The 26,262-nt window shown below is 38.2% G+C and overlaps 2 protein-coding genes across 2 annotated transcripts in view; both read right to left on the bottom strand.

Moving 5' to 3' along the window:
• The window catches only part of LOC118827379 (zinc finger protein 420-like), a 28,082-nt gene extending 8,805 nt beyond the window's left edge, over window positions 1–19,277 (bottom strand). Inside the window, 2 exon segments of the mRNA XM_036598720.1 lie at window positions 5,515–6,596; window positions 19,209–19,277. Coding sequence (XP_036454613.1) covers window positions 5,515–6,458 — 944 coding nt within the window. The 5' untranslated portion in view covers window positions 6,459–6,596; window positions 19,209–19,277.
• On the bottom strand, window positions 12,836–25,898 carry LOC118827378 (zinc finger protein 420-like). Its single transcript, XM_036598719.1, has 3 exons — window positions 25,797–25,898; window positions 22,189–23,063; window positions 12,836–13,992 (listed from the first exon to the last, which is right to left on the bottom strand). The coding sequence occupies exons 2-3, from the start codon at window positions 22,935–22,937 to the stop codon at window positions 13,035–13,037; spliced, it is 1,707 nt and encodes a 568-aa protein (XP_036454612.1). The 5' UTR covers window positions 22,938–23,063; window positions 25,797–25,898; the 3' UTR covers window positions 12,836–13,034.
• Between the last annotated feature and the right edge of the window lie 364 nt (window positions 25,899–26,262).

The raw sequence follows: 26,262 nt of genomic DNA, 5'->3' as shown, positions 1-26,262 counted from the left end.
TTAAGACCTAATGAGTCAAATAAGCTCTGAGACTTTACCAAAATAGTGACATGATGAAATGACTTCAGTGGTCGGTATGTTTGTTTGGAGAGTTTGAGTAATTAGGTGATTCCCTTTCCCAAATCAGATGAAATTTTATTCATTGTTTTTACTTTCTGCCTGTTGATGTAAGTGGAGCATTCATGATTTGGATTTGGATGATTTGAGTTTTACAGTCCATTGTGTGGGAAGAGTTTTACTGTACAGCGTTCTCTCCATCAACACCAGTGCATTCACACAGGACAGAAGCCGTATCACTGCTCAGAGTGTGGGAAGAGTTTCAGGCATTCAAAGACTGTGATGACACTAAGGCTGTGTTCAGATTGTATTCAGTATTTGAACAAAGTCTTTACAAAGACAAGATATTTAAGGCTCATCTTCATTGTTTTCTGGGGATATACATTGATTCTGAAATTGTTGCCTGCAACTTGTTCCAAAACACTTAAGACAGGACCAATTTAAGATGAGGAATATTGTAAAATCAATAAAATCTGCAGTCAAGCTTGGATATAAAAGAAGCATCCAAGAAAAGCCTAGTCATTTATGAGCAAGCATGAGTTGAGGCTTGCCACTTTGTCAAAACTGCATTAGCAAAAAAATTGTTATGTTCCTCACTCAGGGATTGCAAGGATTTTAGATTAGCTTCAGGGAATCCAAAGAACTCTCTGTGCATAAAAAGGAAAAAGTCTAAAGTGGATATCATTGCATGGGCTCAGGAATGCTTACACAAACTTTTGTCAGTAAATACTGTTGTTGCTGTATCCACAAATGCAAATTAAGACTGTACTGTGCATAGTGGAATCCATATATCAACAACATCCAAAAACATTGCCGACTTCTCTTGGCCTAAGCTAATCTGAAATGGACTGTTGCACAATGGAAACATGTATTGCAATCTGACAAGTCTGACTTTCAGATTGTTTATGGAAATAATGAATGTTGTGTTCTCTTGAACCAAAGGAGAAAAGGACTATCCAGATTGTCATCAGCGTAAAGTGAAAAAGCCAGACTCTGTCATGATATGGGGAGTATTAGTGGGTAATTTGCACATCTGTGAAAGCATAATTAATGCTGAACACGTTTTTGCCTTCTAAATGCTGTTTTTTTTCAGTCTCCCACTGAAAATGTTGACCTTATTAAACCCAAAATATGACAAGAAAAGGCCCATATAGTTGCACAGCTGACTGTCTAGCAAAATAGTGTCAAAAATTACACTTTAAAACTGAATCAGTTTGTATATTCAGCCCCAAACCATTGTTACTTGTTGTTAAAGGATAATGTAACACAGTGGTAAACATACTCCTGTTCCAACTTTTTTGGAATGTGTTGCAGGCATTAAATTTGAAATGAACATATACATACAAAACTACTAAGGGACACCTTCTTCAAAGAGGCTTTGAAGAGGCTCCTCTACATCACTCTCCATAGTCATCCTCTTTGTCTCCTCCTCCTCCTCAGTCCTCTCATCTGCTGGGTGATGAACTCAATGCTGTCTCTGGGGATAAACTCAGCAGTGTACCAAGAGGACAGACGCCTCTATGAATGACAGCCTTCGGCCTCATAATCATTGTGTTCCTCATAATCATTGTCTCCTGGTCTTCCTCCTCCATATCATCCTGAGCATCATAATCATTGTACATCGGTTGATGTTGGAAAACATACGTGCTCATTTCACACAGGTTAATCTGAGGAACGCTTCATAATTTTCATCACTTTAATCAAGAGTAACAGCTCCCATAGCAAAACAAACATTCTTGAAATTTCTATCAAACTAATAGCAATGATAAAATAAATGGACCAGTTTTCTGGCTTAAACCTGTACTAAATCTGCATTTTAGGGCACATTAGGCCTAAATTTGCCTATTAGTTTATATGATAAATTAAGTATTTCTTCTTTTGTTAGAAAATTGCACAGTGCACAGAAAAAAATAGGTTTTAGTAACAATGGCATAAGAAGAAATTAATTTGGAGTGGAGCTGTGAAATGCATACACTTAAAATAAATGAAAATAGAGCTGAAGATAATAATCCACCAGTCGTCGCTCATCACTAATGGCCAATACTCAGTCTGAACAACAGGCGAGGTGCGGTGAGTTGGGTGTCTCATTAGTAAGCTAATATCTAGATAGGTGTTCTTTAAAGTTGCAGAATAAGTGCTGACTTATACTGTGCTTTCTGCTAATGCAGTATTACTGCTATGTTTTATGTGTTATGTGTAACTGATTTTTTTTTATTTTTTACGCCTCTAATCAACACATATTAAACTTATGAAGAGGCTCTATTCTGCACAGACAGTATACATATGTAATGTCCAGGAGTGAAATTAAGTGGTCCACGAGGAAACTGAGCGGTCAATTCACTGAATACTTAAGCACAGAATGAGATATAATTATATATATTAAGATATACTTAGCCTGTGACATCAGGTTGCATTCAAACGCCTTCAGAAATGATTTGTTTTGCTTGAATGGTCTGAATGATGTGGTTTGAGCACTAAAAAGGATACAAACGTTCTGTATCACTCACCTTTTCCCTCACGTCGAGATAATGTGTAGTGTGAGTAAAAAACAAAAATTTGTTTCTTAATATAGCAACATCGCTCCCACTTTATGACATAGCATCCTTGCAGACTTTAGGCCCTGTTCAGCGCACAGGCTGTACATGTAAGTAAGATGTTCATCTACAGTGGCTGGGTGTACATTAGCGGCTCAATGCAGCTCAAAGGTAAGTTAACGATTTAGCTCATAACAATACAAGAGCAACTAATAGATGTAAATGCTGTTTTTTAGTGTATTTTTAATGAATGTATTAATTAATGTTAATGTCTGCTGCAAACCTCAGCAGACCCTGCACAGCTTGTGGTTGAAACTGAGAAATGTAGGCAGTACATTTCATTTATTTATTTATTTATTTGTACAGATTTTATTTTTACATATTTTTCTTTGTTCTATAATGTTATCTACCTTCGATTGTATCGACTTCCACAATGAAAGAGCTGAAAAGCTTGAGCTCATGGCTTTCTAAGATTTTCTCATAACCAACTACTAGCCAGATTGTACCCTGCTTAGCTTCTGAAACCAGAAAAGATCAGAATCTCTCAGTGCCAACTTCTAAGTGTCAACCAGTTTAAAGTATTCCACACACTTTTTTTTTTTATTATTCTCTTCATTGTTCCATAAGGCATACTCATTCTAGAAATTCTTCTGTAGTTCACATGTTGTGAATGAGTTGGAAGAGATCAAAATTTGAAAACGATTGCTGTAATATTCAGATCAGTGGGCCTCATTCACCAACCGTGATTAAGAAGAATTTTTTTCGTAGAACCCACTTACGCTTTCATGAAGATTCTGACATTCACCAATGTTTTCTTATTTGGGGTTTGTTCTTAGACAAGAACCGAATCTACACACACTCAAGACAGTTCTGCGGTTTGAGAACACATCATGAATGTGATGTGGACTTTTTCTTAAGACCTTTTTCAAGAACAAACGTAATAAAAAACCTAGGAAGATATTGGTGAATGAGGCGCATCGTTCGGACTGATTGTAGAAAAACCTGTAAACTTAACTGTGCATGGAGTGTAACTTACTTAAAATGCATTAGCAAAGATCCATTAGCTTCTCAGGCTATCGCCTTACAGATGATAATACATCATCAGAGGCTTTTTTCGCTCTGTGACTGCCTTTGTGTTTGTATGTTTATTTAACTGTGTGTGATACCATTTAAATTTAACTGATACATATCAAATAAATTAAATCTTACTGTGTACAAAGTGATTATGATTATCAGAAGAATATAAATCCGTATGCTAAAGTTGTTAAGGATTTTAATGTACTGCACAGATATTACTTTAGCTTATAGAAGTTTGCATGCTGTGAATATAATGTTAAATGCTAATGGGCAGTAGTAACAATCATTATTTTGACTCTAAATAAGACTCTTTTTTTTTTTTAAGGCCAAACCAAAAACTGACTTAACTGACTTAAACAGTAACAAACTCTGGAGAACCTTTCAGAGATTCTAAACTAAGCTACTTTATTGAAAACAGATAAACTAGAAAGCCTTTTATAATCATGAAATGCATGTAGTTTAACACAAACCCTGTAATATCATGTTTGGCTTTAGCTTTATTTGTACAGATTATTTCCAGTGATGTAGCCGAGTCAACTCAAATGTTTTTCAGGTTGTGATTTAGGATATATGAAAAGTAACTCATGTAGTTTTCCAAAAAACAGTTTATTTATTCTTGAGCAATTTCCTTTATTAGCACAGGAAATTACATTCCATTTTATGCATATGCTTTACATACAGGGTAAAACTGTGAATTTTCCCCGTAAAAGCAGGTTTTTATTTAAGTCTGGACTGGAAACACTGTTTTCTCCAGATTCCTGGTGTGTTAAGCAGAGCCACTTGGCCCTATATGCTCACTATGCATGCTGCGTAGGGCCCTGCTGGTCATGAAAGAAGAAAAAAAAACATGAAAGTATATTGTAGAAACAGCAATCGGGTAAACTTGTGTTCTCTCTTCTCCAAGTCTAATGTCAGCATATTTAAAAAAAAAAAGTGAAAAACAACTAGTATTACATTGTTATGAATGCCAACTGAAACAGTGTTAACAAACTGCAGCTTGGAAAATATAACCATGTCACTAGTAAACATGTGTTCATATGCACATGCATGAAATGAAACTTGCACTTTGCAGCAACAACCACTGTAGTGAGCAGTCCGGTGCAGATAATATATGAGTGTGATGTCACACTCCTCGTAGGTGCACATACTTTTAAATAAGACCGTGATTTTCTAGTCTCTCAGTTAAGGTTAGTTAACAACTCTGGACTAAAGCAAAATGGAAAGCAATGGATTAACATTGACTACTGATTAAATACTGCATTTAATATGCTGGTTAGCTGGGCATACTCGGCAATATGGATGCACATGTCTTAGTAAATAATAACCACCCAGGATTCAGCCAAGCCATAGTATAAATCAGGGGTGTCCAATCTTATTCGCAAAGGGTCAGTGTGGCTGCAAGTTTTCATTCCAAACAAGCAGGAGCACACCTGATTCCACTAGTATAAGCAATGGCTCAGACGTCAAACAAATGATCATGCGATGTCCTGCTTTGTTGGAATAAAAACCTGCAGCCAGAGCGGCCCTTTGTGGATAAGAGTGGACAACACTGGTACAAATGGCGGTTGGTATTTGAAAATGTATAAAAGTAATTTGTGGACGCCAGTTTGAATGTTAAAATTAATAATACTATTATATATCATTTTAAACATTGTTTATGTATTGTTCTGTGTAGGTCTACGTATTCTTAGACCAACAGATAAAGCGAAGGAGAGAGGACTGTAACTGTGGCAACTGCAAATGGTGGCAATTACATGGCTCACGGGTCAGGTAGGAGGGCCCTGTTGCACCCCCGCGGCCCCAGGGAGGTCAGGACCAGTTCTGGTGTTAGGGTTACACTCATTGCTGCCCACTTCCACCATTGCTCTCAGTGCATTTGTGTGTCTTCACAGAATTTGACTGCCTGAAACTCGTCCCACACTCTGAGCAGTGATATGGCTTCTCTCCTGTGTGAATGCGCTGGTGTCTTTGGTAAGAACTCTGTTGGGTAAAACTCTTCCCACAAGCTGAGCAGTGATAAGGCTTTTCTCCTGTGTGAATGCGCCGATGTCTTTGGAAAGAACCTTGTTGAGTAAAACTTTTCCCACACTCTGAGCAGTGATACGGCTTTTCTCCTGTGTGAATGAGCTGGTGTTGTTGAAGATTACTCTGTATAGTAAAACTCCTCCCACATTCTGAGCAGTAATATGGCTTCTCTCCTGTGTGAATGCGCTGGTGTTCCTGGAGATGACTCTGTCCAATAAAACTCTTCCCACACTCTGAGCAGTGATACGGTTTCTCTCCTGTGTGAATGCGCCAATGTTGTTGGAGAGAACTCAGTTGAGTAAAACTCTTCCCACACTCTGAGCAGCAATATGGTTTCTCTCCTGTGTGAAAGCGCTGGTGTTTTCGGAGAGTACTCTGTAGACTAAAATTCTTCCCACACTCTGAGCAGTGATACGGTTTAACTCCTGTGTGAATGCGCTGGTGGGTTTGGAGAGTACTCTGTCGATTAAACCTCTTCCCACATTCTGAGCAGCAATATGGCTTCTCTCCTGTGTGAATGCGCTGGTGTTTTAGGAGAGTACTCTTTAGAGTAAAACTGTTCCCACACTCTGAGCAGTGATGCGGCTTCTCTCCTGTGTGAATGCGCTGGTGTACTTTGAGATGACTCTGTCGATCAAAACTCTTTCCACATTCTAAGCAGTTGTGAGTTCTCTTCTTACTGTGTTTCCATGTTTGTCTGTGAGATGTGTTCATGTGGAGGGTACCAGATGACATTTGCTCAGTACAGCTTCTTCTGGAAGCCATATTCTTTATTTCATTTGTTTCAGCAGCTTAACATTCCCCTAACTCGAATGTTACAGAAGCATATGCAGGTTTATGGGGCAGTGTAGAGAAGTGGACCCTAGGGGCAGGAGAAGAACTGAAACAGGACGTTATCAAATTCTGGGGGGGACAAAAAGAAAAAAGTGAAATTTTGTCAATGTGAAATTCAACAAATAGTCTGATCAAAATCACAACTGCCCCACTTACATCATGTGGCAACAAGTGAAAGGAAAGAATAAGCTTCCATCTGATGTGGAAAAGCCTAATCAATAAATTATTCGAGCAGACATTCAGAGCATTGAAGTGGTGTAGTCATTCTGTCGTTGATGGCACGCCAATATTAGAAACTCTAAGATGGATTTCTCTATGGCAAAAATGAATAGGATTTTCAATAATATACAGAGCAAAATTGTTCCAAACTTGATATGCTTTATCCTATGTATATTTTTACACTGAATGTCACTGGATTCTCTGCTGAAATTATAATTTTGCAACATGCGTTTCTTTTTTGTAAGGTCTTAACACTTCAAGTCAGGTATAGACAATTCCAGAGCATAGTCAATTATGGAGTCCTTCAAATCTCTTATGGTGCTTACACTTCACAGCCACAGGCTCATCTAAAGAGCTGACTGAGGATCTGAAACTAAAGATAACAGACTCTTACAAAGCAAGAGAAGATCTATAACCTTTTTTATATATCTATAAAAAGATATATGAATACTTCCTGCTTATGATTTTTAACTGTCTCAAATAGCATTCAGAAACAAAAGTTACTAAAAATCAAGGAAAGATCTGGAAGACCAAGAAATATCCCTTAAACAACTGCTTGTAGACTGGTTAGGTATGCAAAGCAAAACCCCCACATTACTGCTAAAGACCTGCAGATTTGCCTTGCACAGGAACGATAGTGCACTGGCCTACTGTGCAGTGTCGTTGCACAAATAAACTCTTTGGCTACAATCATCAATGAACTGAGAGTGTGCACAAACTTTTGAATATTTTATTTTTTAATATATTTAATCTTGGATTTAAACTTTCATATTTAAGGTTGTAATTATTGTAATTTCATAATCATTCTAAAAATGACATACATATTGTGTTGATTTGTATTTCTCTCTGTTTCTTTAGTCAAATATGAATGTTTATTCATAAGGGTTGGGGTATTACAACCCCAAAGGCCATTCACCGCTACCCAAAACCCCCCCCACACACACACACACACACACACACCCACTCCCCACCCCGTGTTGCTGCTGATTTGTTTACGTTTTCTCTTTATTGAGTAGAGGTCTGTAATTAGTTACACGGGGGATTTTGTACATTTAATAATTTAGTGTCAAGTGTTACTTTTTTAAACAAGCAGTTCCTTGATCAGCCAATATCGTCATCTTTGGAGTTGCTAGGAAATTAAATGTCAAAGTTACTTAAGCTACATTGCTTATCTATCTGATGTTAGTTAGCCAACTATAAATACAGTGAACGAAACAAGTATTTAAACACTTGTGCTTTTGTCATTTAATAAACTTTCAATGTATGTAGCCACTTAAAGTGTACGCAAGTAATAGTAATGTCTTTTGATCTTATAAATATGCAAAAAATGATGTATTCATTAGGATAAACTCCTAAAACTAAATGAACTTTAACTTAACTCCAGCTTGCTGTTACTAGTCTCACAAAATCTTGGTTTTGTTCATATTAGACACATCATAGCTCGTGTGATAGAAACCATATTGAGGATGGATGACAATAGATTGATATAGATTGTATAGATAGATATAAAAATTGTCATATTACAATCCACAAAACAGCACGTTGTTTATGGTACTCAGGCTCCATTTACTCCTGATCACTCACTGCTCACACCCCGTTACACCTTTTCGACCAAGGACTGCCATCTCCTGCTGGGGGAGGGTCTCTGGTAATTCATATTTTTCTAGAACAAACTACAATTTTCTTATCACATATGCACATTTAACTATACAGTTATACCCACCTTGAATAAGATCAGCATATTTCAGCCAATATTTCTGCATGTATTACAACTACATGTCTAATATTGAATCACCTCTTTTTGCTTTGTTTTTATAAGTGAATGGTTAATAAGATCTGCTTTTTGTGTTCACAAACTGACAACGAAGCAGATAAAGTTAACATGACTTATCTCTACAGCTTTCCTGACAATGTTTACACCAAAAGGTGTGTTATCAACAATGAAAAGGCTGACTTTATAACATTAGCACACAAAAGAAGAGAAGCATATGGGCCAAGCAGAGAATCACAGTCTTGATCTAAAGGACATGTGATTAATGTCTTTGGTGTGTTTGGAACTAACTTGGCAAATAAATCAGAAACAAACTGCTCTAAATTTGCCAAACTCAACTAGGAAGACATTACCAACCAAATATTCTGGCCCAGCAGCTCACAGTACTCAGCTCTGGTTATATTAAACCTTATTTTCAGACTCAAATGTGTCTCCAGCTGTTTGTCTCAGAGTGAATGAAGAACAGTGAGTGTTAAAGTGTCGGACAGCTTCTACCTTCAACAGTTCAGCTCTGGTTTCTGCTCCTCCATCAACACTGTATGAGCGCGGAGGCGTGGACTGCTGACCACAACACAACCTTCTGCTTCTCCGCTTTAGTGCAGTTGGAGAAAGTTGTAGTTACAGAATCAGCGCCACCACCTGGCCTGAAGCGGCTTCACACTGGAACCACGCGGTCACAGAAAAAAGGAACGGTCGTTATTTAAAATCCCACCCGTATTCAGAGCCAGTTTAAGAGGAGTCTGGTTACGTTCTATTTCTCCCGTTCTATCAAACATATGACTGCTAAACGCCTGAGGGGGCCCGCCGAGCGAGTCCTCAGTGAATGGGGGGAGTTATTTAATAATAAAGGTTTATAATTTTACCACGGTATGGAATGCCATTGACACCCATGGAATTATGTTGTTTTGCATGCAACCCCCATTGGGGTAATAATAATGAATAAAAGCGAAAAAAAAAAACACTGATAGAAACCATTAAAAAATTCCGTTGGTTCCAGGTAGGGTCAAATAGTCACTAATGGTATTCTGTGTTTTCTTAATGGGTTGAAATCACCGTAAAGGATTTTAATGGTTAAACAGGTGTTCTGGGACCAATTCCAGATGTATTTGATGATTTCCTAATGGGATCTAAAGGTGTTCTGGTAACCATTTAAGCCAATTCCCATTAGGAAGCAAAATATCCTAATGGTTCTAATGAACTTTTTTTCAGTAGGGTAGGTCAACTTAATTGCTTTCATCAGGACATTCCTGCTGGATAAATATATATAGTAACCATTAAAAGTTTCTGCTGGTTTCTGGTAGTGTCCAATAGTCACTAATAGTATTTTGTGTTTCCTGATGGCTTGATATCACAGTGTAAAGCATTCTAATGGTTTAACAGATGTCCTGATATCAGATACATTTATTGGCTTCCTAATGGGATCTAGGGTGTCCTAATGGTAACCACTAAGCCAATTCCCATTATAAAGCAAGTTTTAATCCGAATGGATCTAATTGTCTTGTTTCCCAGTTGGTCAAATATGCATTAGAACATAAAACATCTCCCCATCTTTAATTCAGAAAGACTCAGCCTCTCATGCAGGGGTGATGCCGCACCTCCAAAAGTGGTGGGGCAAAACATATTGTTTCAAAAAAAACAGCTCGCTGAGTGTTGAGTGACGCAATGCAATTAGGCCACTGACTAAAACTGCTGATGGTTACTGATGCTTGGCCAAAAATTTGCTCCACAATCCATAATCAAATGCATATGATTATTTTATTGCTTGTCTTCTGTTATTTACAGCAGCTCACAGTGCAGGAAGGAGCACTTGCGTCCCTGCAAAACTTTATCAATAAATAATTACTCACATGTGTGAGAGTTTGTAAAGAGTGAAATGTTAAAGCAGCAGATAGTGCAGACAGTACAGAGAAAATGTGCAGTGGGAAAAAAAACGTGCTCTGGTGTTGAATTCCCTCATGAATTAGCGCGAGTTGAAATACACTCCCCCCCAAAATGCTCTCACGTTGAGGTTTCCATGTCTTGCACAGCATCATCCTCCTATTTCATGGGGAAACTAGTATTGAAATTAGTAAATGGAGAGAGAATTACTTTAACACTTGTATTAGTCTTCCAGTGCAGGCCATATATGTCAAAAGCCCAGATACCCAATTAATGTGTAGTGTGGGTAAAAAACATGTCCCTTAATATAGCAACATCACACATATGCCTCTCCTTCTTCATGACATGGCATCTTTGAATGAATGTGCACGATGAGTTACAAGAGACACCAGAGTCACTCACAAAAAATATTGCTATAATATTCATTATACAATATATATTATAATATTCATTACTTACTGTGCCTGGAGTGTAACATGCTTAAAAATGCATTAACAAAGATCCATTATCATCCTTCCAGACGACACTTCATCATCAGAGACTTTTATTCTGTCAGTTTATCACAGAAAACAGCCTGACATTGATCTCTCTCTCTGACTGCCTTTGGGTTTGGATGTGTATTTAATTGTTTAAACTGTCAAATATGAAAAAGTAAATCTTATTGCATAAGAAGTAATCATTAATACCAGAGAAATATAAATTAGTAAAGAACATCAAAATTGTTGCTGTTAATGATTTTAATGTTGACATGTACTACACAGATATCAGTTACTTTTGCAGTTTGCACGCCGTGAATATAATGTTTACTGCGACTGGGCAGTAGGGCTATCCCAATTACATTATTAGTTCAGTTATCTAATTATTTTGACTCTCAATAGAGTTTTTTTTTAACGCTAAACAAAAAACACACTTAAACAGTAACAAACTCCGCAGAGCCTTTCAGATTCTAAACTACTTTATTGGAAACTAGATAAACTAAAAAGCCTTTTATAATCATCTAATCATAAAATTAATCTAGTGTAACACAAATCTTCTGCTTTACACAGCACAAAGAAAGATGTGCGAATGTGCACTACAAAACATACCATGATCAGTGTCTGTGTTTTTTCCTCCAATAATATGTCTGGCTTTAGCTTTATTTGTACAGATTATTTCCAGTGATGTAGCCGAGTCAACCTAGAAGTATTTTAAAGTTGTGTTTTTGGATATACAAAGCAGTAACTCAATTACTCAAGTGGTTTTCCAGTAAACAACTCCTGTACTCTTACTTGAGTAATTTGCTTTAATAGTTTTACTTGTACTCAAGTAAATTATCACTACAGTAACAGTAATTTACTTACTTAACCAAACTTAGCTTACCTTTTATCTTGACCAAACTATTATAAACCAAGAGCTTGCTTGTTATGACCAGTCAGAACCACATGTGTAAACATCTCCCAACATGAAACAATACCACAAGGGCTGCATCCAGAAACTTTTGTTCCTGTCCTTCCCATCGCTTCCTATCGCTTCTCTCATACCCCGGAAGAGTTTGAAAGAATGAAGAAGGAATGGAGAGAATGAACAGAAACTGGGAAAATAGAAAGCTGATCCCTATCAACATTATTAAAATCTGATGTTGTCTAAAGCTCAGTGCATCAAATCACAACATTAGCTTGAAAGCACACCCCTAATACTCCTGCATCCAATCATAGCTGGTACACAGAGCCAGCCAGTAGACAATTGTGTGGTTTTATACTGCTACAAGTATGAAATACACAACACAGAATATAGAAACACAAACAAAACAAAGAATTTAAAGTATAATTGGATTGCTGTCCTCCGTCTGATTATCTGTCCTCTTTGACCGTGCATGCAGCCATGTCATTTGCCAATCTGTAAAAGACTTGCTGGGTATCCTCCAATGCAAGCTGCTTGGGCAGGTGTTTGGAGCAGTCTAGCTCTAGTATTTGGACAGCCAGTAAGAGGGCATCACAAAATCGATTTTCAGGTCAAAGAGGAATGGAGATTGGTACAAAAACAGTAGCTTTCAGGGTTTCTGGATCTAACCTATGTCTCACAAAAAGTAGATGCTGTCCATTCGGAGTGGGGGTACAGCAGATCCTCCCAAGGCAGAGTAGAAACGTTATAGAATTCACAGATCAGCTTTTTTCTGCCCTACACCAGGTTAACTGGCAAGGTTTTAGGGACACCATGTTCTTTGTGAACATTAACAATGCTTGTGGTGGAGAGGGTGAGAGAGAGACACTTCAGCACAGGAAATTACATTTAATTTTATGCACTGTGTTTAGACACAGGGTAAAACAACAAAACGTGGTTTTCCCCCTTTAAAAGCAGATTTTTAAAAATCTGTGATGGAAGCACGGTTTCCTTGAGACTCCTGGCATTTTAAGCAAAGCTATATATATATATATATATATATATATGATTTTGTTCTGTATAGGTCTGCTTATTCTTATACTGACAGATGAAGCAAACTGTTTTAAAGAAGAATTTTAGTGGGAGCACAGGGGTATCAGGTTTGACTGCGTGGCAATTGCAAGTGGCTTACATGGCTCACAGGTCAGGAAGAAGGGACCCTTTGCGTAATTTTGCATAGGGCCCCAGGAAGGCCAGTTCTGGTGTTAAGATTACCCTCATTACTGCCCATTTCCACCACTGCTGTTAGTGCATTTGTGTGTCTTCACAGAACCTGAATGCCTAAAGCTCTGCCCACACTCTAAGCAGTAATATGGTTTCTCTCCTGTGTGAATGCGCAAATGTTGTTGGAGATTACTCTGTATAGTAAAACTCTTCCCACACTGTAGGCAGTGATATGGCTTCTCTCCTGTGTGAATCCGCTGGTGTCGTTGGAAAGAACTCTGCATGGTAAAACTCTTCCAACACTCTGAGCAGTGATATGGCTTTTCTCCTGTGTGAATGCGCTGGTGTCTTAGGAAAGAACCCTGTTGAGTAAAACCCTTTCCACACTCTGTGCAGTGATATGGCTTCTCTCCTGTGTGGATGAGCTGGTGTTGTTGGAGATTACTATGTACAGTAAAACTCTTCCCACATACTGAGCAGCAATATGGTTTAACTCCTGTGTGAATGCGCTGGTGTGTTTGGAGATGACTCTGTACAGTAAAACTCCTCCCACACTCTGAGCAGTGATACGGCTTCTCTCCTGTGTGAATGCGCTGGTGTTGTAGGAGATTACTCTGTTGAGTAAAACTCTTCCCACACTCTGAACAGCAGTACGGCTTCTCTCCTGTGTGAAAGCGCTGGTGTTTTCGGAGAGTACTCCGTAGACTAAAATTCTTCCCACACTCTGAGCAGTGATACGGTTTAACTCCTGTATGAATGCGCTGGTGGGTTTGGAGAGTACTCTGTCGATTAAACCTCTTCCCACATTCTGAGCAGTGATACGGCTTTTCTCCTGTGTGAATGACCTGGTGTTTTTGGAGAGTACACTTTTGAGTGAAACTTTTCCCACACTCTGAGCAGTGATACGGCTTCTCTCCTGTGTGAATACGCTGGTGTATGTTCAGATGACTCTGTCGATCAAAACTCTTTCCACACTCCAAGCAGTAGTGAGTTCTCTTCAAGCTATGTTTCTGTGTTTGTCTGTGAGATGTGTTCATGTGGAGGGTATCAGATGACATTTGCTCAATACAGCTTCTTCTGGAAGCCATATTCCTTTATTCAGTCCGTTTCAGCAGCTTAACAGTCCCCTAACTGGAATGTTCTGATACATTTATGGAAGCATATGTAGGTTTATGGAGTAGTGTAGGGAGGTGGACGCTGGAGGAAAAGAACTTAAACAGGACGTCATTCAATTCTGTAAAAAGAAAAGAAAAAAGAATATTTTAAGTAAATGTGAAATTCAACAAATGTAGTATCTAAATAATGAATGCCCCACTTACATCAATGTTAAAAAGTGAAAAGAAAGAATAAAATTTACATCTGATGTAGAAAAGCCAATCACTTAATCACTCAAACTATTCAAACAGACATTCAGAGCACTCAAGGCGTGTAGTCATTCTGTATTTGGTGTCATGCCAATATTACAAATTCTGTGCTGGATTTTTCTATGGCAAAAATGAATGGGATTTTCAAAAATCAAATGGTTCAAAACTTGATGTGTTATCCTATGCATATATTTTTTTTTACACTGAATGTCACTGGGTCCTCTGCAAAAATCTTAGTTTTCAACATGCATTTAGTTTGTGTAAGGTCTTAGCATTTTAAGTCAGACATATTCCAAAGCATAGTAAATTACGTGATCCTTTAAACTCCTTAGGGTGCTTACATTTCACAGCCATAGGCTCATCTAAGCAGCTGACTGAGGATCTGAAGATAAGATAACTAAAGATAATTGACTCTTACAAAGCAAGAGGAGACTAAAAAATATATATGAACATTTCTTGCTTATGATTTTCACTGTCTGAAATGGCATTAATAAACAAACACTAAGGACAACTATTGAAGTCAAGGAAAGATCTAGAAGAGATATCTCTGAAAATACTGCTTGTAGACTGGTCAGGTATGCAAAGCAAAACCCCCTGCATTACTGCCAAAGACCAGGAGGAAGTTTTTGGCTGGCATGAAAACAGTGGTGCACTGGCCGATTGTGCAGTGTTGTTGCACAAACATTATCCAAGTGCCTAAACAATGATCTCATCACAAATGTCAACAAGTGAAGTATGCAATACAACACTCAGATAAAATAAAGGCATTGTGGAATCAAGTGCTGTGGTATAACAAAACAAAAAAATCTTTAGCTACAATCACAGACTAACTGAACTAACTTTGGGGACTGAGTGTGTCCCCAAACTTTTTAATATATTGAATTTAGCAAATAAACAGTAATCTTGCATTTAAACTTGTAGAAATATTCATATTTAAGACTATATTTATTGTTTATTATTGTAATTTGACCAGGGATGCCTAAATAGTCAATACAACTGTAGAATAATCAATCTAAAAGTGACATGCATATTGCGTTTTGTATTTCTCGCTGTCTTCTGTGTTATATATGAATGTTTATTCTTAAGAGTGCTGGTGTTACGAACCCAAAGGCCTAGAATCCCTTCTGTGTGTTGCTGCTGTTTTATGCACGTTTCCTCTTTTTTTGAGTAGACTGCAGTACCTGAAGGTAATTGGCTGCACAGGGGATGTCCTTTCACAATAAATCTTGGCCTCAGAATTATGATTATATCTGACATTTTCTTTGTCAAAAATGACTGTGTCATCGTGCAGGGTGCCCCACTTTGGAAAAGCATAAAGAGAACGGCGAGTTTCACCACCATATTCAAGAGGTAAAACTTTATGAGTTACGTAAAACTCAGCTTGGATATCCGTAACCCAGTTTGATTTGGTTTTGGAAATGTAGTTCTACATGTGACGCAGCACAAAACAAATGGGTGAAAGGTCTTCAAGTATGAATAAATATACTTGGTTTCTTAGAGAATGGGCAAACAGTGACATTAAGATGTTTTAGGGCATGTTTCAAACAGAGAGAAGACTCTCAAGAATCTCCCAAAAATCAGAGCAGCATCACTCTCCCATTCACTCACATAACCCATTCAAACGCACAACAAAAACGATGTACCCACAACCACACACTTCCTTCAAATTCACAGCAGTGTATACAGAAGTCGCCACTGTAACAGGTGGACATAGCAGAGCCTAACAACACAATTTCTGAGTTGATTCTGAAGCTCAGCGTATGAATGAAAAACTAATTTACCTTCTATTTTAGCTAACTATGATGACCCGAGATAAGCATTTTGTAATTTTGCCAAGCGAGCTCTCTTTCCAGAAGCTAAAGCAGTGTGAGCTCAGTTTTTACAAACAGCCAAACTCAGCTCGTGTTTTCTGTTTCTGCCGAGTGTCCATGGAAAAAGTTCTAGTTTGCATTTGATGCTGTTAAAAAGTCCAAACTTTAAATCCTTCTGGTGATGTATGAACTTCTATTGTCAGTTACTGCGTAACCGTGAGCGTCTTTGTAACTGCAGACAGATTCTTTGTATGTACAAATACACTTGGTTAATAAAGCCTGATTCTTATTCTGATTAACCTGTTGTCTGAGGTGTTGATTTGGAATATATGTAGAGGCATCAAATCTGGCATTAATATCAAAATAATTAATAAACTATCATTATTGGTATTTATCCGACATTAATTAACATAAAAACACACACACACACAGCTTTATGCACTTTCCCATTAGCAAAACTTTGTCCAATTCTCTGCTGAAAATCAATTCCTGAATTTAAAACTCTTATAAATCACCTGCAAGTCCATATAAATCCATTTTTATTTAGCTTTTAAGACTTTTTAGCTAGCACAAGTTGTACCAATACACCTCTTAGTCCCTTCTGAGCAATTTTTCATTTACAGTCTTTCGTGGAAATCATTTGTTTGCATCCAATCACATTAAAGTGGGTGGAGTGGGGAGAGGGCTATTTTGTTGGAGATTATTGTGACTGGTGTTCAAAAATGTTCTACTAAAGAACTTTAGTAACAAAACTGTATAGTACATAATTAGAACTCTGCAGGACCAAGACATTTTCGACACACAAAATATTGAAAATCAAACTGAATCTTGACCTTACAAGTGACAGTTGAAACAATCCTGAAAATATGTGTATATTTAGATCCCTAGTGTGCATGGTGCAAACATTATCATATTAACACATGAATATGAGGCACATATTCAGACACTCATTTTGCTGCAGATTCTAAAATGTAATGGCTGTGCAAAATGATCATGGTCAGTTTGAATGGTAACAGTCAGCACAAGTAATCACAGTTATGTAATAACTAGGAGAGGTCTAGGCTTGACACTAATTTTCTGATGAATAAAAGACATTCCTATACATTACATTCCTAAATCAAATATCCACTACATTAAAAAAAACTAAGATAGCCTGACACAGCTATATAAAGCCTATTATTCTTTTAATGCTTAAGTGTGAACAATTATTCAGTTTTTCCATTCAAATCCCAACCCTGTGCTGTTGTCATCTAAATGGCCCTATTGACTACTTTAAATGCATCTTTTTAACTCAACCAACAAAATTGACACCAATTAATTTGTATTTAAATCACTGAGATACTGTTTACTGTTTAGACCACAAAGATCCGCAGGAAGAATTACTTCATCATGAATATGACTACCTGCCCCATTATACTCTATTCACACTCATACTGTCTGGAGAGAAAGTGAAAGATCAAAGACCACCAGTTTTCAGGAAAGGGTCTATAACTTGACAAGACGATCTCAGCCCCAGTCCTGGAATTTATGTTTTCTTTTACCTAGGATACAGCTGATGATTTGAACACATGCTGGATGTGGAGCGTGTTGTTTGCGGAACTGGGATTGGAAACATTTGGCCTAGACCACCAAGCTCCTGAACAGCTCTCACACACTACACCCCCTTTAAGTAGACTTCAAACACCCACCTTAGACACTCCTACCAGCTCTTAATCTACAAACCATTGACCAGCAACACCCACCCAGATATTAACAGCCCACTACCAGGGATTCTCTAATATAAGGGGAAATGGCAATCCTCTGGAAACAATGGAACTGCTTTCAGTAAAATGGATTTAAAATGAATAAGCCCAAGTTAAATCTTCGAGATTCAGGCTTGTTTAGATAATCAATGTAGTATTTATGATGGGCTAAATTTGGAGAAACAACACACAGCATACCAAGAACCAGTCATTTGTTACATACTTTTCTACAGCGTTTAATCTTTTGTTGTTTGGAGGTGTTTTTTCATATTAGACACACCGTAGCTTATTAAAAAACAAACGTGTGATAGAAAACATACTGTGGATGAACAAAAGGACAGATGAATTGTTATATTACAATGTCCCACAAAACAGCATTGTGTTCAGGGTACTCATTTGCTCCGTTTACTCCCATTCACTTACTTAGAGCCTCTGGTCTGCCTGGTCACACCCCGTTACACCTTTTAGACCAAGGACTGGCGTCACCCTCTGGGGGATGGGTCTCTGGTAATTCCTATTGTTCTAGAACAAACTACTATTTTCTCATCACAACTGTACATATATAACTACACAATTATACCCACCCTAGACGACATTGGCATCAGTCAATATTTTTTGCATTTATTGGAGCTACATGTCTAATATGGAATGACCTCGCCTTTGCACAATGTTTTTATAAGTGAATGGTTGATAAGATCTGCTTTTGTGTTCACAAACTGACTATGGAACAGATAAAGTCATACAGGACAAAAGAACAGAAGCACATGGGCCCAGCAGAGAATCACAGTCTTGATCTAAAGGACATGTGATTAATGTCTTTGGTGTCTTTGGAACTAACTTGGCAAATAAATCAGAAACAAGCTGCTCTACGTTTCCAAACTCAACTAGGAAAACATTACCAACCAAATAATCTCGCACAACAGCTCACATACCTGCTGAAAAAGTGGCTTATTGATTTCCAATAGACCAACAGTTTCCCATAAAACACCTTCACATCCATTTAGGACACCATCAAATGCACTTAGAAATCAGCCATTGGTCACCTGTTAAACCGTTAGGATCCTTTACATTGTGATATCAACCCATTAAAAAGCCAGAGCACATTACAATACCACCAAAAACCAACAGAAACGCTTAATGGTTTCTGTGGGGGTTTTTTTTCAGCAGGGATTCCTCAGCCAAGTTTGAATGGAGCTGCTTCTGTATCTATTTTAAACCATCACATCTTATCTTCAGACTCAAATGTGTCTCCAGCTGTTTGTCTCAGAGTGAATGAAGAACAGTGAGTGTTAAAGTGTCGGACAGCTTCCTACCTTCAACAGTTCAGCTCTTGTTTCTGCTCCTCCATTAACACTGTATGAGCGCGGAGGCATGGACTGCTGACCACAACACAACCTTCTGCTTCTCCACGTTCTTCTTCTTCTTCAGGGTTGTTTTGGCGGTTGGCAAGCCTGTTATGCGGTGCATTAGCGCCACTTACTGGCCTGGAGCATGTAGCACCAATATCAGGATTTAACTTTCTAACTGTGAATATGTGGTTACTGATACAAAGCTGTGACGGAATGGGATAATGATCTGTTAGTAATAATAATAATAATCTACATTTTATCAAACAACCCTGTTATTTTCAGAACACTTATCAAGCACATTCTTTTGTTTTGTAACCTCTTATTCGTTCATGTTTCTTTTACCCCATAATCACAGAAAACCACTTTCCTTTCGTTTTCATCCGTTTTGCAATGCATTTGGACATGCTGTACAGCCTCGGGGTGCTCACTCTATGTATAGTGACCAGTTAAATGTTGTCCAATTCTGAATAATGACTGATTTAGCTCACTGTCCGATACGGAGCCTAGCAACTACAGCCTGAATGGGAAAAGCCCGAAATAAATACATAAATAAAAACACCCAAATATCGCAAAAAGAATTTTACGCTAGTACGAAGTGTAAATATTAGAACATCACAAAAGTGCTAATGTGAAAAAGGGTTTTCCGAGTACACGATGACGTATAAAACCGTAAGTCACATGATTCCGTGACTCCTACAGATGGTCCGATCGTGGTGCCTAGCTTTTCCAAAGTTGCTTTTGATATTCTCAAATGCTTCATTCAAAGCTTCTTTGAGAAATTCTTCTGCCTAATGTGCTCCCAAAATTGTCTGGTGTGTTTGTGTTTCCAGAGTGGCATGAAGATTTCAGCCCTCACTGCAAGAGCTTAAAGAATGATGTCATGATTCATATTGAATCAAATGAAAGGAGAGCGTATCTTAACCAACTCCAGAGGAATGTCAAACAGCTATATGATTGATAAAATCAGCGTTATTGACGGTCTGGGTCTACACAAACCTCCAAACAACGAATGGAGTAATGATATGGACATGCTACTCTTCTTTCACTCATGGACTTCTTCATATCTGGTGTGGGGCTTAAGTGCCTGTTCTTTTAAGTAGGTCTTACGTTTAAGTCACTCGAAGCCCATGTAAAGTTTACAAATGGTTATTTTACTCAGCCAACAGCACATCTACCTTGGTTAATGTCGTATTTCCCTCAGCCATCAGCAGATTTACCTCAGTTACTGCCATATTTTACTTAGCAACTGCAGCTTTACTTTGAATAGTTCAGATAGCCCTCCTGTGTGTGACTGGACCATTGTTATTGTATGTTTTTCCATTATTAATTTTGTGTTTGGGATTTGTTTTTTTGGCAACTGATGTGCGGTTCACGTGCGTACCGAACCGTGAGGGGTGATCCGTCCGGATCACGGATTATCTGTGGCCCGTTACACCACTAATAAGTTTGTTTGAAGTCATATTTTGCATTCAATGCTGATGCTCCCTCTGCCGGCCAGAGAAAATATTACCATTACTGATTATGTGGCCAACCTGGGTTTAAGTCAAGTTTCCACATTTCCTGTGCAATTGCGGAACATACATACAATTGCAATGTTTTAGATGTTAATGAGATGCGTAATTTGAAACCGTTATCTTTTCTTTATTTTAATCATAGAAAGATATAATGACATTTTAATAATTATGCACTAGATTAAGTATTGTAGGGGCTTATGACAATCAATTTAAATGAAACTTTGCTTGTGTCCTCAGAAAATGGTAATGTACATTTTTACCAAGATTTATCACAATCACATAAAAACCAAATAATCTATAGCCTCCCTAAGTCAGAAAAAGCCAGGCCAAACAGATTCATTGATGTCTCATGGCCATTGTTTGCAATAGTGTCAAGGTTTTTTTGATACTTATTTATCTGAAGACTAAGATTAACATTGAAACAATTGTCTGAATATCCACAGACAAGTTCAAAAGCTAATTTTTCAAACACTGATCAAAGAAAAACTTCACAAAATTTTAAAAGACTTGTATTGGATAAAATGTCATTCTCAGTGTAAGCAATGATAAGAATTGATTTATTTTGATCTATGATAAAATTTATAAGACTGATTCTTGTTTATGCTCTATGAGGTCCACTTTGCAGAAATGTGACCTACATTTCATAGTGAATTATCTAAGTGCCAAATATGAGTGTTACACCAACCGTAAGCTTCTTTTTTTAAACATGATCATGGCTCCTTTTTACCCCTCCATAACTGTTATGCACCTTTTTTTTATTTGTTCCTTTCTCAACCCTCCTTCCATAAACTGCTGTTCCATAAACTGATTTGACTCCTACCCTGTTAGATTTATTTAAATAATCATTTAACTATTTATTTATATGTTTATTTTCAGCTGAAAATACATGTTGAAACCTACACTAAATCAAGTGATTTTTTCAAATTGATTTAAGAGGAAGAAAAATCCTAGCAAAAGCAATATGGTTCTTGAACCTGTGGGTGCTTGAACCCCTAATTAAAAGAATGCAGATAAACATGTTCACATAAGCACACATAACCTTACACACAAAGGCTTAACTAAGGCAAAAAAAGAAACTACTATTGTGTCTCAATTACAAAGCTGTTCATTTCTGCCCAGCACAGCAAAAACTTCCCTGTTACAGTAATCAAGGTCATAGCTCATTCATATCAGTCTTCAACAAGAACACTCCAAAAATACAGGAAACAGAAAACATCTTCTAAAAGGTTAAAAGGGAAGACAAATTTTCTGAGGTTGCAGTCCTACATTTTTTTTTCCATTTTAAGCTCCTGTGTTAGAAACAACTTAAAACAGTTATTTCAATTTTGGGAATCTGGGCTGGAAGCACCATTCCCTCCAGATTTTGCTCGCGGAATGTGTTAGGATTACCCTCATTACTGCTTATTTCGATGAATGCTCTGTGTGTGCATTTGTGTGTTGTCACAGTCTTTGAATGCCTGAAACTCCTCCCACAGTCTGAGCAGTAATACGGCTTTTCTCCTGTGTGAATGCGCTGGTGTTCTTGGAGATGACTCTGCTGAGTAAAACTCTTCCCGCACTCTGAGCAGTGATATGGCTTCTCTCCTGTGTGAATGCGCTGGTGTCGATCGAGAGAACTTTGTCGAGTAAAACTCTTCCCACACTCTGAACAGTAATATGGTTTCACTCCTGCGTGAATGCGCTGGTGTTCTTGCAGAGTACTCTGTCGATTAAAACTCTTCCCGCACTCTGAACAGTAATACGGCTTCTCTCCTGTGTGAATACGCTGGTGTTGTTGGAGATGACTCTGTAGCGTAAAACTCTTCCTACACTCTGAGCAGTGATACGGCTTCTTTCCTGTGTGAATGAGCTGGTGTTGTTGCAGATGACCCTGCTGAGTAAAACTCTTCCCACACTCTGAACAGTAATACGGCTTTTCTCTTGTGTGAATGCGTTGGTGTTGTTGGAGATGACTCTGTACAGCGAAACTCTTCCCACACTCTGAGCAGTGATACGGCTTCTCTCCTGTATGAATGCGCTGGTGTTGCTGGAGATGACTCTGACGATTAAATCTCTTTCCACACTCTAAGCAGTCGTGAGTTCTATCCTTGCTACTTTTCTGTGTTTGTCTGTGAGATTTGTTCACGTGGAGGATACCAGATGGGGTTTGCTGAGAACTGGAACATCGTCTGGATGCCATATTCTTACATTTGGTCTCTCATAGTTTCAGCAGCTTAACAATACAGTCATTATAATGGAGGGATCTTTGCGCACTGTGGGAAAGCGGACTGTAGGAGCAGGACTTGAAACAGAATGTCGATCATTCCTGGAAGAAGAAGAAAAAAATCAAACTAAATGTGAAACGCAGCAATAGTAGTCTGCTCCAAATCATTAATGGCCTATTTATATAAACCGGCAAAAAGTGTAAAAGAATAAACTTCAATCTGATGTGGAAATCCAATCACCTAACTTCTTTTCAAACTCTTCAAATTGACACATACACCACTGAAGTCATGCCAACATTCTGTAGTTGGCATCATGCCCACATTAGTAACTATGGGTCTAAACAGGATTTCTCTATAATAAAAATGAACGGGATTTCTGAAAATTGCACTCAAAATGGTTCCAAACTCAATACATTTTATCTGATGCACATGTTCCCCATAAATGTCACTAGATCCTCTGGTTTGCCAAATATTTTTTGGAGCCAAAATATGAAATTTGCTATGTGCAATTTTTTGTAAGATCTCAGAGCTAAACTGACACATAAGGCCTTAAAACAAGTAGCTATACACAATCCCACAAGATCATTTGTGTGATCCTCTTGGGGTGCTTACACTTCATAGCCAAGGAAGTAGCTTAAAACCAAAGAAAATTTGTTCTTACAAAGAAAGAGACGACTTTCAAAAACATCTGAACACTTTCTGCCTGTAGTTTTTACAGTTTGCAATGGTATTAAGAAATAAAAGTTAAGGACATCTGGAGAACCAAGAAAAATCTCTGAAAAAAAAACTTGTAGACTGGTTAGGTAGGCAAAGCAAAACCCCTGCATCACTGCCAAAGGCCTTCAGGATGATTTGGCTGGCACAGGAACAGTGATGAACTGGGCTACTGTGCAGCACTGTTGCACAAATATCATCTACATTGAAAGATCAGCAGAAGGTAACCTTAACTGTGACCTTATCACAAATGTCAACATGTTAAGTTTACAAACAACTCTTAATTTTGAGGTGAGAGAAAGGAGAAAAGGAGATGGTGAACTAACTAGCAACCTACCAGTGAGCCATCATTTCACCCACAAACAGGCTCTGCAGTACTTCTTAGGAAACAAAGGAAAATCTGATGTGCGGATAAGCAGTGCCATATTTGTAAAAAAAAAAAAAAAGACTTTATTATGTTTAGCGTGGCAGACATGTACATGAAAAAATATATCTGCCCAAAATTCCCATATAGGTGCATCCCTACAATTAAAGTCTACACATACATTTTGACTGGTCAACACAAACATGGAATTTCAAATATTATATTTAGCTAAAGCACTTTTATTTATTGATTTTGTTGATTGTCAATTGAAAGCACATCTGAACAGTCATTTTGGGTTTGCCATGTAAGAAGCTGTTGAGCCTATCATACAGCTGCCACTATATGATATCTAATGAATAAAACATCTAACCTATAACTTTGTGTTAGTTCCTTAAGTTAAGGATAGCGAGTCCAATACCATCACGAATCACCATCAGATCGTTAAAAACTAATTAGCTAGCTGTGCAACATTAGGAACCTTGGATCGACTAGGGCTGCTGTGGAAAAAAGCGTTTTTTTTCTTGTCACAAAAGCACTTCTGTACAGCTGCAAGTGAAGTACGTTTCATAGTTTTGATGCTACTCATTGGTCTCTTTCCACAGCAGTCTCTGTAGCACAGCAACAGCAGAAATCACAGGCTGACTCAACCGAGGAGCTCATGTGTGAGTTTTTTGAAGGACTCTGTTTGGCTGGTTGAGCTGTAGTTGAATGTCCTCTAAATCTAGACATACACTGCCACATACAATTTTAGAAATTTTGTCCTTTACTCAGTCACACTAAATTTGAATAGACCATGGCATATGGACAAAGCCTGTGATTTATATACTCGTGCTGTACAACAAAAACGCTCCGTCCATGCTGCATGAAACTCAGGCCTTACAGATGTGAACGACTTTAAATTAAGCGGTTTCATTCAAAATGCAGTTTGGGGAGGTTTCATCTGCTTCTATGCATCCATTCTGACATGTTTTCACACTGAAAATCCGGACCAAGGTGCGAACCAAAGTTCATGTTTTTGTTATAGTACATACATTAGATGTGGTTAGTTTTGGTTTCACATTCCAATTTAGAAAGCTAACTAAAGAACGAAGCATGACACACCTACGACCTGTCGCCATCACCTGCGTGGGCTGCATCTCCCTATACTTGATTGGTTTGTAGAGCAGCGTGCGTCTGACGTCAGCGCGTTGTAACGTTTCTCATTTGGATGGAGAAAAATGAATATCCTCTCTCTTCTCCTCAGAAAATAAGCTAGAAGTTATTCCTTTCTTTTCCTTTCCAAATTACAATTAAATATTCCGACGTTCCTCTCCCCGTGTGCTACCGTAGCTTATTCTGACTTCTCTCTCAGCTCTTTTTCTTCTTATCTTGTTTAATGGGTGAAGACAGCCTCCCTCAACTCCCTGTAATTGGTCCGAGAATCTGAACCATCCAAAAAAATGTTGTTCACACTGCGAACAAACTGAACCATGATTCAGTTTTATCCAGACTGAGACCACCTCTTTGTAAAATCATCCACTTCAGACAAGCTTTTGGGACCAGCTCCAAAAAAACACGACTGCTCCACCCACCACCTTAAGCACCACCTGACTGACAGAAGCTGATAAGACCTCAGACACTCACAGTCCAGTGAGTTCATGGTTAGCTTGGCTGGCTAGTTAGCTATCTGACATGTCATATCTGTACTACAGTGTTTTCAGTGCTGGTATTGCTATTAGAAATTTTACAGTTAAACTCATCGCGATACAGTTCCTACCTTCAACAGTTCAGCTCTTGTTTCTGCTCCTCCATCAACACTGTATGAGCGCGGAGGCGTGGACTGCTGACCACAACACAGCCTTCTGCTTCTCCGCTTTAGTGCAGTTGGAGAAAGTTATAGTTACAGAATTAGCGCCACCACCTGGCCTGAAGCGGCTACACACTGGAACCACACGGTCGCGGAAACGGGCGGAACGGTCGTTACTTTAAATCCCACCCGTATTCGGTAAAGCCTCTCCTCCAGCGCTCTGATTGGGTCGAGCAAGGACTCAACTTTGGGCTGAAAATTGGAGGGGTTGAACAGGACCTGTTTAGTAGCTATTAAACAGCTTTTGGAGAAAATATAAAATATAACGAAAAATATACTGATTTAATCTCACCAACCAGATTCCAACCATGAAATGTTAGAGGAGAAAATTCTTCTCAATTGTATTTTAACACTAGTCAGTCCAACCGTGGTCAGT

The sequence above is a fragment of the Colossoma macropomum genome, unplaced genomic scaffold, assembly GCF_904425465.1.
Source record: "Colossoma macropomum unplaced genomic scaffold, Colossoma_macropomum, whole genome shotgun sequence".
NCBI lineage: Eukaryota > Metazoa > Chordata > Actinopteri > Characiformes > Serrasalmidae > Colossoma > Colossoma macropomum.
This window is presented reverse-complemented; position numbering and strand designations above follow the sequence as displayed.

Coding starts and splice junctions, on each gene's coding strand:
- LOC118827378 (XM_036598719.1), bottom strand. CDS start 22,937: ATGGCATCCAGACGATGTTCCAGTTCTCAGCAAACCCCATCTGGTATC. Junction 13,993..22,188: donor AAGACTGTGACAACACACAA/ATGCACACACAG, acceptor TCACAGACAAAC/ACAGAAACATAGCTTGAAGA.